General features: G+C 37.3%; 1 protein-coding gene across 3 annotated transcripts in view; it reads right to left on the bottom strand.

Moving 5' to 3' along the window:
* The window catches only part of LOC149833107 (exocyst complex component SEC6-like), a 161,457-nt gene that overhangs the window by 101,669 nt on the left and 44,261 nt on the right, over positions 1–15,527 (bottom strand). For 2 of the 3 annotated variants that reach the window (XM_090014914.1, XM_090014913.1), the window contains exons 4-7: positions 4,235–4,323; positions 3,912–4,002; positions 3,615–3,704; positions 3,419–3,498 (exon numbers count right to left, since the gene is read on the bottom strand). In XM_090014914.1, the coding sequence (XP_089871040.1) occupies positions 3,419–3,498; positions 3,615–3,704; positions 3,912–4,002; positions 4,235–4,323 (350 nt within the window). Of the gene's footprint in view, positions 1–3,418; positions 3,539–3,614; positions 3,705–3,911; positions 4,003–4,234; positions 4,324–15,527 lie in introns of those variants that run through there. The other variant, XM_090014915.1, reaches the window with a different exon arrangement.

Genomic DNA, 15,527 nt, shown 5'->3' on the forward strand with positions numbered 1-15,527 from the left:
CGCAAGGGTCAAACCCAAACCTGGTTCGAGCCGACCGGCTGAGCCAAGGTCATGCCAAGGGTGAACTAAGTTGGGCTCGGTGCTAGCCGGGCTTAGCTCAGCTACGTCTGACCAGCAGAAGGCAGGGACCGAGCTGGGATCGGTAACGATCGAGTTCAACCGGGTCAGGCCTACCCAGCATGGTTGGGCCACTGACGCAGGCAGAAAGAGAGGACAGGAGGGCGCTGCCCTCCTACTATCGTCAAAAGAGAGAGAGAGGGCAGGAAGGCGCTGACCATCTGTTGTCGTCAAAAGAAAGAGGGAGGGGGTACCCTCCTGCATCTGTTAAAGAAGAGGGAGAGGGCAGGAAGGTGTTTCCCTCCTGCGTCTGTCAAACAAAGAGGGAGCAAGGAGGAGTGGCGCCCCTCCTCTGCTGAAAAAGAGGAAAGAGGGAGCAAGGAGGGGTGGCGCCCCCCCTCTGTTGAGTTAACAAGGGAAGGGAGAGTAGGGAGGGGCGGCGCCCCTCCTCTGCTGAAAAAGGGGAAAGAGAGAGAGCAAGGAGGGGTGGTGCCCCTCCTCTACTGGGCTAACAAGGAGGTCGTAGGAGGTGCGTACCTGGGCGGTGGCACCTCCGGTGAGCGAGAAAGGGAACAAGAGAGGTGACCGCAGGGGAAGGGAGCTCAGGCCTCAAGGAGGGAGAATGAGGGCGTACGGGGGTTTCTGTTTTTTTTTTTAAGAGAACCCCCCCCCCCTGCGGGGGTTTAAATCAGAGTTACCGAAAGCGCCTAGGCGCATGGGGAAGCACGCTTCCCCGAAGCGTGTTTCGGAAGCGTGAAATGTCGCGCTTCTAAAACGTGCAGGGAAGCGCTCTCTTTTTTTTTTGGAAGCGCGCTTCCCCCCACCCCCCCCCCCCCCACCCCCTCGCTTCCCCCTTGCTTCACCATTTTTTATTTTTTTATTTTTTTTATTTTGTTGTTTTTTCGCTTCCTAGGTCGCTTCTGGTTCGCTTTCTAGGTCGCTTCCGAGACGGTTCGTAATTTTCTTCTAAGTTATCTCACGCTTCCCGCTTCCTAAAATTTTGAAAGTGCCTCGCTTCCCGCTCCCGCTCCCTCGACCGGTAACTCTGGTTTAAATAGCCCACACACTGCTTGGGATGTGAACCGGATCCAGGTTGGATCCGATTAGATCCAACCTGAATCTGATATATATATATATATATATATATATATATATATATATATATATATATATATATATTAAATCTTGGGTCTTACACTAATAGTGGTCATACGAACAATAGGAGCAAAGGTTTCTTCATAATCTATGTGATACTCTTGCGAGTACCCTGTGGCAACTAGTCAAGCTTTGTATATCTCAAAGGTCCCATCACTCTTCATTTTTATTTTATATACCCACCTACAACCTATGTCACACGGACTCGGCTAGGGGGTCGACGCACCCGCATTGACATGCCCCGACACGAGTGCGAACACGGGTGCGGATTCGGACACGGTCAACCAAGTGTCGGACTCTATCAACGCACCAGGGCCAAGTCCGTCCACATTTTGGACTTTGTCAACTTTGACCGAGTCTATTTTTGTCCATTTTTTAAGGCAAAAAACTATAAAAAATTGATCTTTATTTATATATATATATATATTTTTTTTTTTAAATATATATACATATATATATAGCCATGTCCCCGTGTCCAAAAATTTTTAAATTGTTCCGCACTCGTACTCGTACCCGCACCTATGTGACATAGCCTACAACCTATAAGTTTCTTTCTACGTGAAAGGTTTTGAATAGTCCAAGTTTGAGTCTTCTCTAATGCTTATAATTCTATTTTCATCGCTTTAACCCATTAAGAATTTTCTTTGGCTGAGCAAAATATGACGGTTCTTCTTAAGAATGGATCAAGGCTATACATGCTTGGTATTTCGAGGAGTCATAGGATACAAATTTTGATGGAAATTTTGATATTATAGATGATCGCCTAGTTTGCAGCTTATCTTCACTTTCAAAGCTAGAAAATTTCTCAAGTGCACATAAAGGGTTTTGGTTTTCCCATCTAGCATATTGTATACAAGTTTCATCATCATGGGATAGTTCATCAAGAGGTTCAATATTTCTTGATTCATTAACATTCTCAAAATCATACTAATAATCACAATCATGAATATCTTGCTTTGAAACAAGACCAAACAAAAAAGAATACTCAATTACTTTCTTAAATCGATCTTTATTAAAGAAGTTTTTTTCTAAAAAAGTTCTATTTATTGAAATATATAGTTTTTCAGTCTTAGAGCCATAGCACCTATATCATTTTTTGTTGTCAGCATAACCAAGAAAGGCACAAGAAATAGCTTTAGGAGAAAATACAAAACATTTGCAACCAAATACTCTTAATCTGGAATAATCAAGAGTGAGTTTAAAAAGTTTTTCAACTGATAAAATAGACAGCGGTCAAAACGGCTTTTGCCCAAAAAAACTTAGGCACATGACTAGCAATAAGTAAAGATCTTAAAGTTTCTACAATGTGCCTATATTTTCTTTCAGCTAAGTCATTTTGTGTTCAGGAAAGATCATTGATGTTTGATGCCATATAAGTTGAGATAATTTCTAAATTCATTGGACAAAAATTCTCTCCCTGAAATAGTGTGAAATATAAAAATATAGAAATATCATTATTAAAGCTATGTTTAAGCAACTTATGAAAATTTTAAAAGTGAAAAAACTTTAGATTTATGTTTAAATAAGTAAATCTAACTATATCTAGTGAAATGATCCACAAATATAACATAATATGCATATCCATCTTTAGACATAACTGATGCAAGACCCCAAACATTCGAATGAAATAACTCAAGTGGTCTAGAAGAAATAAAAGTTTTATCATTAAATAGTAATCTCATTATTTTCCCAAGGACACAAATCTTCACAAGTCATTAATATTACAAAAAAAAACAATCATGGAGAATATTAAATTTTCGATACATTGGGATGACCTGATCTTCAATGCCATAAATTTAAATTTAATTTTCTTACATTACAAAAAAATGTAACTTTGGGTATCTCCAAAAAATCCATATAGTAGAGACCTCCTTCTCTATGGCCTTGCCCAATCAGCCATATTCATGTAACATAGGTGCCCGTGTTATATAAGTGTGCATTGAGCACCACGTCCTACCATATGTGTATAGTTCCTTCTGCTGGCCATGTATATAATTGTTTCTTCTTAAAATATTTGTCACTTAATTATACAAGGTATTATAGAAAAAAAATACATTAGTATAGTTTGCATCATGATCTACAAATCAGTTGCAACAAGAGTAAAAGAGGCATTAAAAGCAACAACCTAAACATAGCAGCAACCATGAAACGACTTATCAGAGGCTAAGGACATAAAAGCACTGAAAAAACAATTATAAGAGCTGACCTGAGCCTGCCAACCTCTTCTTTGTGAGAAGATGCAGCAGCCAATGCAAATCTCCTCTTGCCATCAAGAGCCGTTAATCTCTGACTCAGAGGTAATTGAAACAACCAAAAGTGATTAAATCTGCATTCTAGTACTAATTGTAGATAAAAACTAAAGTATGGTCACATCTATTAAAAAGAGAAGAAAAAGCGGGAACCTCAAATGTGTGAACAAGTTGTTTATCATCACTCAGAGAGTCTCGTGCTTCAGCAGCTTCAACAGAAATAGACATCATCCCTTCAACATCCTATAGAATTAACTATGTTTACATACATATAGTTGCAAAAGATTCAGATTTCACTAATAACTGCTCCCATGTGAGATATTTTGCAAAATCCAAGAACCCAGTCTCCATCATGTATGGAAAATAGCATATAAAAAAGAAACATGTTTCCAGGTATCGGAAAATGCATCTTGTAACATCAAAATGTAGAAAGTGAAACTCTGTGATCACCTTCAAGGTAGTGTTCAAATTGTTCCTTGCATTGCTAAGGAGCTTTATTTGATCATGATTCTCAATTAGTGTCTGACACTCTTGACACAGTCTGCATTCAATAAAATATTCAAGTTGAACAAGTACATAGTAATTGGTAGTGCAGATTAGCAAGAAATACAAATTGTCACTGAGTAATAGGAAATTTTCATATTTAATTATGCAAGCACAAGTGGAAAAAAGGTACAAGGAAATAATAAGTTCCTACATGTAATCTCACAGTAAATATAGGAAAATCACATCGTGCACAAAAATGTCATATTGGATGAATTTACATAACATACTTATCAATGGACAAAAAATTCTGACAAAGCTGATCTATTGATTTCTGTGATGATGACAGTGCTTCTAACCCAGCTTGTGCCTGCTCAATCTGGAAAGATAGAAATATTCTGTAAGCAGCAGCATTTTGCACAAGAATGAGTGGCATTAGTCAAGAGAACAACTCATTGTGGGATCCTTACATCATGATCATATCTATTAACAAGTTTATTTTTTTCGGAGAATTCTTTACTTCCCTTTTTGAGTTCAGAAGCATATAATTGTATAGTAACTCTCATAATTGGTTAGCACTTCCTTTCACCTTTATTATTTTTCCTAGTTAGCAAACTAGGATTACAGGAGGCACTTTGAACTTTGAACTCAAACTCATCCTCCTCCACACAAGGACCCAAGAAGGAAAGATATGATTGATGCCCAAGCTGGCATCTCTCCATAATGTTGACATAAGCATCTCATTTCATTGTGTGCCACAAAGACATGCTATGATGACATGGACTCTGGCATGACTCAAGAGTTCTGAACCACTACATGGGAACATATATGCCTGCCATGTGCTTTTCATTCAAATTTTGAGAACTGGAACTTGAAAATTAAAAAATTAAAATTATAGGAAAGATTATATTTAACAAATCTAATTTCACATGTAAATTATTGATCAAATAATGAATCAAGAACGAAATATTCATCCTGAGTTAGAAATCATTCAGCCAGACAAGATGTCCATCGTATTTGGCATAATTTTGAGCATTTTGCAAAACACTCTATGCCCACATTCATATCCATGTTCAATCATGTCAATGTAGGACACGAGCTCAAATATTGTGTCTAGGTGACACAGAACTTTGATGCTACTAGGTTTACTGGCAGAAGTTGGAAGAGAAAGGAGAACTGGTTGGGCAAACAAGGGTATTTTTCATGCTCAATCCAATCAGCAATATACGGGCGAGTATAAGAAGCAAATTGCTTATCAAACTTAAATCTGAAGAGCTCTGCCTAACGTAAAGTTCATGGACCAAGAATGCTCACCTGTACATCTACACAAACATGTAATTTTTAGCTCTTAGCTCTTTCTCAAACTTTCTTGGAAAACATACTAAACGGTGCTACCGATGAAGAAGATGCCATAAGAGGTGAAAGAAGGGGTGGGAGAAAGGTTGTAAGTAGCTTATTGATACCCGTATCGGTCGGGCAGAAAGTTAGATACATATCATAGCATTTCGGAAAAAATCATAATTTTTTAATAAAAAAAATTCAAATTCTCAAAAAACAAAAATCAGAAGAAATTAGCAAAAAATTCTAAAAAAATCATACCACATGAAACAATGATGAATTGCACAAAATACAACCATAAAATCTAATATGAAGCATTTATTTCTCTATGAGCTGCATAAGATATCATCAAACACCAAGTAATATAAATAATATTACATGCATATCTCACTACTTGAATGCCCCATTGCCATGTCGGATCATCTTATGTCATCTTCCCCCAAAAAAATTCAATGGGAAGCAAAGAATACATATGGTACCTTAGCCCACTCCCTTGAGTGAAAAAAGGATGGAAATGCACTATTACATGAGAAATCCGCAAAAGCCTTCTCCCTTGCACATGAATCAGCACCCAAATCGCTCTCATGCCTCTTAGGGTATGTGGGCTCTCCTCTAAAGGCCTCTACATAAATGATAGAATAGGCCCTAAGGAGGTCTTTAAAACCCAAATTTTAAAAAGTCGAGTTTCATCCTTTTAGAATGCACCAAACACGTATAGTACGATACACCCTGTATCGTACGATATGGTACGATACAGGGTTGTATCGTACGATATAGCAGATACATATACGATACACACTCGTATCGTGATATGAGTGTGTATCGTATCGAGTGAAACCATAGTTACGATATGTATCATACTGTATCGTATGATACGATATGATACTTACAACATTGGATGGGAGAACAAGTGGTCCCATAGCATATTGGTTGTAATTGTAAACAAGGTTGGACCAAGGAAAAAAGGTTACTGGAGGAGCGGAGGACAAGTGAGCAGAAAGGAAGGTTATTTCCCAACGGAAGGTTCAAACTAAAGGTCCATTCGGCAAGAGAGGGAGAAGACTGGTTCACAGTGTTGATAATTGCACTAAGTGAACCCAAAACATGGATCAGCAATTGGTTGAGCTAGGTTGTGAGATAAAAATAGAATCTACATTATTGAATTCTCCACTTCTAATAGCAGCATGTTCCCTATGTGATGTTACCAAGTATCACACACCATACTGGGGCATATTTAGCTCAACAAAACCAATTGTGTACCAAGGTTGTTGGGCAGCTAGTTTCAATAACCTTGTTACCATATGAGACATGTTTGCTTCCACTGTAAACAAAGAACTGGCAGTATGTGTGTGTTGCTTGTCAAGAGGTGCAGGTGAGGGAGATAAAATTGATATCATTCACTTATGTTAGATATATGCATGTAAATTACAATTTTAAATAAAGGCCCATTGTAATTATGTACAATATATGAAGCTTATTATGATTTTGTACGACATATAAGGGCCGGTATAATTTTATGTTATACAAGGGAGTTGAGGATATATTTCTTTTATTATAAATAAAGAAGCCCTAGAGGGGCCAAGGGATGGGTTTTCTCACCCTAAGGTTGTCGTCCTCTACTCTCTCTTGTTTTCTCTGTTATCCTCCTTTCTTTTCTTCTTCTTCACCGCTTTTATATTGTTTCTCATTTATGCCATGTTTTAACATGGTATCACGGTAGAAGATGTAGAAGGTGCTCTGCAAAAACTTTGAAGGCATCTGAAGCTCTACTGCTACTCTAATCATCCCTTAAACTGCAAGTCTTAATCTCAATGTTTCCCTTTCCATCTTCTTCTCCCAACCTTTTTTCTTTTTTCTTTTGTCATCGTCATCTAATCCTCTCTTTTCTTCTCTCTTTTCCATTTCTCAGTTATGTTTTTCCTTCTTAACTTCCTTTTCTGTCATATCAGATATGTTGTTCCAATATTTTCCACTCCATTCTTTCCTTCCTTTTTCTTTTCTTCCCTCCTTTTCTCCTTTCTTTTCTTTCTCTATTATTATTATTATTTACCTCACTTCATTACTCACGCACTAGATCTGGTTGAGATCCTGATGCAACGCATATGGACCAATCCGGACGCATGCAAAGAGTGATAGGACGATCCGAATGATCCACTATGGAAGACCCACTCCGAGAAAACATACCCACGCATACCCAAATTCAAAATGACCCATTCGGAGCAAAAATGGGGTATAAGAGTATTTTTATCTTTTCACCTTCATCATTGTCCGAGTTTTCTTATCATAAATATCTCATAAATTCATTTAGATAATTTAGCTCCAAATGAAAGAATTTTTATAACTACAAAAATAATTTTTATATTTTTTTAGGAGTCGGATTCTACGGATCCGAAGAGTTCTAGTACCCGTTAGGATCTATTTTTGGTACTAGAGGGTGTAGGGGTAACTTGGGTAGATTTTTTTAATTTTTTTGAGCAATTGATCGGGACCTTGATCCATTTTAATTTTTTTTAGAGGATCTAATCTCCCCCACAAGTGGATCCTCCTCATTGGCCCCAAATGGAGCTGGCCTCTTGGAATATCAAATTAAAGAGTGGTCAGCTCACTAGCTTTCGAATAGCCAAAAGGATGGTGGCCTCTCGAATGAGCCACTCAATCGTTTTTAGAATGTCCCATTGGCTAAAAAGGGATGAGAATAAGATAAGATTTGCCAACCTTGTTTCTCATTTGCCCCAAGTGAAGTGACCTCACATGAGAGCTAAGGGCTCTTGTCTTCTCCCTTTAAAAGAGACCCCAAAAAACGTTGGGAGGTCTTCTTGCTATCTTTTGAACTAAAAAAAAAATCTGGAATGAACAATGGTGAACTAAACTTGGAGTAAGGATAATCCTTAGGCGTGAGAACAAGTTGATTTGTGTGCAAGGAGGTTGAGTCGTGGAGATCCTGCTGGTGACGTCGCGCCACTACTGAACATGATGTTGGCTAGAATTGTGGTTGTTGACGAGCCGTTGTTGAACGGCTTGTTGTACCTAGACCCATGGCTGTTGCGAACCTGTTGTACCTGGCGTGTTGTGGAGTTGTGTTGTGGTTGAGGTTTGGCCAGCGAACGAATTCGGGGGAGCTAAGAAACCTGACTTACTGCCTATCGCTTTTTGTTTGTTGTTTGTTCCTCTATTTTACTACTAAATTGAACCATCTCTGAAATTTCCAAATTTGTATTTAAAGGATTCAATTTGAATGTTTTGTGTTTCTGTTTATGAAAGTGAAGGAATCATGGTAATTTTGTCAAGTTAGAACCTATCGTGAATGGCATTTAGCTAGATTCGTTCCCTGTTTATTTGGAACCCCGTTGTGAAGACGTTAGTTCTGATTTCAATGTTTTGTAACTTGCAATCTGTAGTTGAATTAAATATTTTTTTGTTTCAAAATCTGTTTGAGAGAAGACATTAATGGTTCACGACTATCAATTTTTTTTCAAGTTAAAAGATAGCAAGAAGACCTCTCAACGTTTTTGGGGGTCTTTTTGAAGAAGACAAAAGCCCTTAGCTCTCATTGGGTCCCATGTGTGGCCACCTCACTTGGGGCCAATGAGAAACAAGGTTGGCAAATCTTGTCTTATTCTCCTCCCTTTTGAGCCAATGGGGCATTATAAAAAAAGGTGCTCATTCGAGTGGTCACTCTTGGATTTGACACTTCAAGAGGCCTCCTCCATTTGGGGGCAATGTGAAGGACTTGTGAGGGAGATCGGATCATCTAAACAAAAAAATTAAAATGAATCAAGGTCCAGAACCATTGCTAGAAAAAATTAAAAAATATTCCCAAGTTACCCCTACACCCTCTATTACCCAAATTAGATCCTAACGGGTACTAGAACTTTTCGAATCTGTAAAATCCGGCTCCTACTAAAAATATATAAAAATTATTTTTGTAGTTTCTAAAATTCTCACATTTGGAACTAAATTATCTAAATGAATTTCTGAGATATTTATGACAAGAAAACTCAGAAAATGAAGAAGGTAAAAAGACAAAAATACCCTTATACCCCGTTTTTGGCCCGAATAGGCATTTTGAATTTGGGTATGCTTTCTCAGAGTGGGTCTTCCATAGTAGATCATCCTATCGCTCCTTGCATCCACTGCATCATATCCGATTACACTATCTCCTCTAACATTAATTAGCTGAGATCAGCAACTATATGGTTGACATCAACTTGCTGACATCATCATTTCTCTCACCTAACTTTTGTTTTCTTTTTCATCTATCCTTATCCCCTTCCTTTTAGGGCTTATGGAAAACTATGTCACACGAATAGTGCATTTTGATTGTCATTCTGTATCCCTTTATAAACAAGTCATAATGGAAATTTCATAAAAATGGCCATATCCATGTGACATAGATGGCAACTGGTTATCCTTAGCCTATTCCTCTCTTTTTGGGGATCATTTTCCTCATCTAGATTCGGATATCTTAGATGGATAACCTGGCATTCTTTGAATTCAACCCATTTGGATCCTGTTGGGTCCAGATTTTCACTGAAAATTTGTTATGTAGTCTGGTCCAGTTTTGATGTCTTCGGATCTAGATTTACACCGAAAGATTCTTATTTGGGAATCAAAACGTCCTTATCTGAGTCCGACTCAATTGGATATCTTTGGAACCAAAGTTGCACTGAACACTTCTTATCCGAGGCCAACACATTGATATCTTTGGATCCGAATGCAAATTTGCATCGAAAGGTCCTTATTTGTGATCTGACCCCTTTGGATCTCTGAATCCAAATTCATATTCAGAGAAAACCAGGTTCATATTGAGGGAAGAGTAGGTAGCCGATTTGTTTACCGAAGGACTTTATGCTCCATGACATTGGCAGTTAAAAAGCAAGCTGGTCATGGTCTGTAACCATGCACAGCTTGAGGGAGGTTGTTAGAGCAATCATTAGATCTGTTGTAATTTACGTGAGTGCATGGGGCTTCATTGTAATTATGCACTTGTAAAGGCATTCTTTATCGTGGGTATTTCTGGTGTTATCCCAGAAATCCTAACCAACATTTATTATAAATAGTAGGAGAGTAGCAAAGGCGATAACGTGAGGTCTTCTTCCATAAGTTATCACCCCTCTAATCTCTCTCTCTCTCTCCTCCTCTATTCTCTCCTTATTCTCTTTTCCTCTCTCTTTACCTCCTGCCCTTTCTATCATTCCATGTCAACTTACCATGAATTAACAGAAAGTTCATTTTAATACATTAGGCTTTTCCAAGCCTATTAGGACTGATCCATAAAATATACGAGTTGGCTTGTTTGTATTTGGCAAAAATCATAATATCAAACAAAACATTAATATGCATCCAGATTCAATTAGAACTAACTTACCTTGAAGGTATGATTATTTCCCTCCATGAAAACCACCAGAAAGAAGTCATCACCACCATATGCAGCTCCCCTGATCCTTCCAGATTTCAAAGGAGTCAAGCAGTAATTTCTTTATGCAACTATTCTTGCCAATGAGAACATTGATGTTTGCAAAGCTAAATAAAATAGTTTCTGAAAATACTCGTACGACCAAAGGTGAGAGGTTGATTCTTCTTAAGATCCAGAAATCATTCACTTGCTTGCTAATTGAAATACTTTCATCTTTAGATTATTCTGAGTGTTAATGTTGTTGACCGAGACCAATCAAGTGAAAACCCTGAACCTAGAGATGGAAGAGATCTCAGATCAAACCTAGGAGATGGACCCTTGTGTCTTTTGAATCCATTCTTCTTTCAAATTCTAGCAGCTCTTAAACCAGCAGTTTCAATCCTTGGCTATCCTATATAGATATGGAAATTTAGTGGCTGAAGTATCAAGTTACACCATCTTCCATCCAAAAAAAAATCAATGTTCAGTCATCCCACAATTGCATATATGAACTGTTTGGATTCTCCCAAGGTTAAGACCAGCCTTTCCGAACACCTGGTCCTCTCTTCCATTTATTATTAGTTGACAATTCCAAGGCCTGCCCACAAGGTCATATTTGGCATTATTAAGGTTGTGTCAATGGTTTTTCTTCAACACAAACTCCCCACACCCCAGCACCTTATTGCCAAAAGTGCTAGTTCGTTAGCAGATGCTATTCACCTTTCTCGATTGCTAGCTGGAAAGTGCAAACTCATCAGAAGCCATTACCAATATCATCATCGCTACTGCCATCAATTTAGTTTCAATAGTACTATGGTGTGGGACCAACCTTTCCAATGATAGGCATTTGACTTGTTTCATCTTTCATCATAGTATTTCTTCCATCTCATGATTTCTCACAAAAACATTTTAATCGTAATGGGAAAGCATCACCTTTGGCTCAAAACACTATCAAAATCACCCAAGGACTCCAATTTGCCATGCTATAGGAGAGCTTGTTCCTCCCATTCCTTCTCTTTTATTCCATTAAGGTTTGTTAAAAACCCAAGTTACCTAAAATTATAAATATAGGAGACATTCACACATGAGACCTACTTTCAATAGCATTCACAGAGCCAAAATCTCCCTCCTTCTTAGATGTCTCTTAGGGTTCTTTCAAGAGAGCTCGCTATGAATTTATGATCCTAAGAAGCATAGACAAGATGTGTTTTACAGTTCAGCCACACTCAAGAAAAGTGCACAATGAATAGGATGGTCTCACTCCTTGTAGATCAAACTTGAGGAACTGAAAAACGCATTTGGGTCTTCCATCCTTCGGGTTTGACAATCGCTCTTGATTATCAAGCTTCCTACAAGCACATTTATTTAACCTTTTTTTGTGGAGAAACCACTGCAATGGTTTGGGCATCCCCTTACAGGCTGAGAGGTGTCACATTGACCATGCAACTGAGGTGGTGTCAGAAATGCAAAACTCTAGGAGTACTCCCTCCCACCCACCCACCCGGCATAGCTTCACATTTGGCTTAGGCAGCACACATTGGGTATCGAACTCGCAACCTCCTTCAACTTGAAAGCCTTAAGCCAACTCACCCAGCCAGGTGTGTAGAGCCCTTGTGGGCATGCATGTTTATTTAACTTACTACTATAAGATTCAAAATATTGATAAAACTGTAATTTAATTATGTACAGAAACCTATGTCACATGGGTGCGGGTGCGGGTGCGGCGCAATTTCAAAAATTTTGGACACGGGGACTCGGCTATATATATATATATATATATATATATATATATATATATATATATATATATATATATATATAATTCTAGTAAACAATTAAAATTAAGTAGCCAAAACTATATAAGATAAAAGGATATTATCATTGTACAGATATAATTTAAATTGACTTGTAATAGTAAACTTCAAGTCTGCAGTAAATTAAGTAGCCAAAACTATGACCTTAATTTTTTCGAAAGTTTCAATTTGGCACTCCCATTTCTTTATGGTAGTTCTTAAGCTAGCTTTTCTAATACTTGTGAAACTAGTATTTTTTTAAACTGGAAAAGCATTTATTTAGCTACCTCAAATGGTTGGGTTACCTTTTATCGTGTTTTATACATATTTTTACATAAGTTGTGAAACAGTCAAACAGACTGTGCACACAGTCTGTGACTGTGCAGACTGTGCGCAGCCACACAGACTGTGCACAGTGACTGTGTAGTTGCAGTTGCACAGTCTATGACTGTGCAACTGCATTGCACAGTCTGGTTATATATTAAAAAAAAAAGATATATAAAAATGATTTTTTTTGTCTTAAAAATGGACATTTTTGGACTCGGTCAAAGTTGACCGAGTCCAAAATGTGGACGGACTCGGCCTTGACTCGTTGACCGAGTCTGACTCGGCGTTGAGCGAGTCCAGGACGAGTCCGAAGCCGCACCCGTGTCGGGGCGTGTCGACTCGGGTGCGGCACCTCCCTAGCCGAGTCCGTGTGACGTAGACAGAAACATGTCTGATTTTGTCTTTCATGTTTGAGTAGATTTTTTTCTCAACCACTAGCTATTAAATTATCTCTTCTGCAGCATATTCAAATATGAACTTAGATTTAGTATGTTTTAAATATTAAATACCTAGTTTTTATGTATGCAGTATGATGTATTTGCATTATGGTTCTCTTTTATGTATGTTTTATCATGATTTATGATTTTGATCTAACATTGAATGCTGGATACTCTACCAGCATGTTGTTTCAAGTTAGATTTTGTACCTGCAAACACATCGAATCATATTTACTATGTTGAAGCATACCTTTCTGTATTGTAATCTGGGTTTTCACTTTTACTCAGGTTTCTAGGTCAAGAAAGCACAAACACATTCTTTAATACCATTATATATATATATATATATATATATATATCTTTCCTAAAGTCAGACCTATTTGTCAAAATGGACTTGGTCATGCAGATCCTTGTGATTTCCTGTTGATCAACTTAGAAAAAAATCACATAGATAAACTCATTAAAGTAAGGGAAACTGCAATACAAGAACCTCTCAGCATGTCATGGGCCTAATACCGCAGCAGGTTTGCTAATGAGTACTTGGGTTGATGATACCTCCCATAAAGCTATTTGGAGTTAGGTCAAGAGTGAGAGGTTCTGATTCCTCAAAAGGAAATGAAAACAGTTTAGAGAAAAGAGCTTCCCCATAGCTGGTAGGTGCCTCATTTACTTGAAAGCAACAAAACTGGAAGCTACCTTTTCACTAAATAAAACTGCTTTAACATCTCCGCTAGGGAGTGCTAATTGAAATGTGCCACGTAATGATGAGTGAACTCATCTCTGCTAAAAGTATTCACGGGAGCTTGGAGAATTTGTGAATAAAAGCAATATGGTGGAAGCCTGGAAGGTGTATTTGGATGGGAATTGATTGTCATTTTCAGGATAAAGCACACACCTCAGCACCGTGCATGCACAGCCATAAGGAATTGTGAACTATTCACATACTCAATGAAGACAATGGTCAGCTTGATATCACCTTAACCTAGGATGGTGGTCTCTTCTGTCATGCTTAATTTCCCGTTTCCCATCCCCCACACCACAACCATCACCACACACACACACACACACCGCCCTGTAAAACCCGTGATTTTTAAGGATTATTGATAAATAAAGAACTCTTTTTTTATCTCCAAATTAGAAATGTGTTTCTAGCTTTTGAATTTTATTTATTTATTTATTACATATTCATTTGTTCATTCAAGTCAATCAAGGTATAATTTGCATTTATAAAACTATTTTGGGCTATAAATCACTATTTATATATATATATATATATATATTATTTAAATATATTTTTTATGGAGTTTGTAAATTATTAGAGTGTATTTGTGTGTTATTTAGCTCTTGGTAATAATTTATAGAGTAATTTGCAATTTTTTGTTAAACTTGTTATAATTGGCATTTTTTGAGTTTTAGGCATTTGCAATCGCACACGAGGGGTTCGTTGTATTACTTGGGTAGCGGTCTTTGCAGACTTCAAAACTCCTCGGTCTTTTGAGTTTCGATTCATTGTTCTTCACATTATTAAGGTAAGATACCTTAACTGAACTTATAGAGAGCATGTTTAGGCACTAATTGTGTAAGCATGATGTCGTTGCACTGAATATTTAAATGAATTGCAAATATAAGTTATGCTCTCACACTTCACTTAGCTATGGATATCTAGGACTCTTGGGATTGTAATTCGGAGATCATGCTTGTCATGATTGTAGTTAGCAGAATATGGAGTGTGTTTATTACAGGTACACCTTGTTAAATTGTAATTTATAAGACAATGTATTTTTTATATATTATATATATATATAAGAAGATACATATACATATATATATTTCATATATGTATATGTATTCATCTACTTGTATATATAAAACATATATTTCTTTATTGTATTGGTTGTAGGGGTATTTTAGTCATTTCTACATTTTATGCATATTCATGTTTTTAAATATGATTGTAATTCCTCCTTTTTATTTTTTTATTTTTGTAATTTTTTTTCATTTCTTATTTTTGTTTTTTTTATATAATGTTTTTGTACACAGTCAGTGGCTGACGGCGTACAGTGTACAACAGTCAGCCATTGACTATGTACACAGTTTTAAAAATATAGACGTTGGGCTGATTCCCAACGTCTCTTAAGTTTGCTTATAAATAAGGGCTATGTGAGCCCATTGTATGTATGTATTAGAGTAAGGAGTTATCTCCTTAAGCTTATAAACACTATGCATTTATTGCACTTTCTTTGGTGTAAAGCTTATAAACATTGTGCATTTATTGCACTTCTTTTGTGGTGTA

This window comes from Nuphar pumila, chromosome 7, assembly GCF_984573655.1.
Source record: "Nuphar pumila chromosome 7, dmNupPumi1.hap1.1, whole genome shotgun sequence".
NCBI lineage: Eukaryota > Viridiplantae > Streptophyta > Magnoliopsida > Nymphaeales > Nymphaeaceae > Nuphar > Nuphar pumila.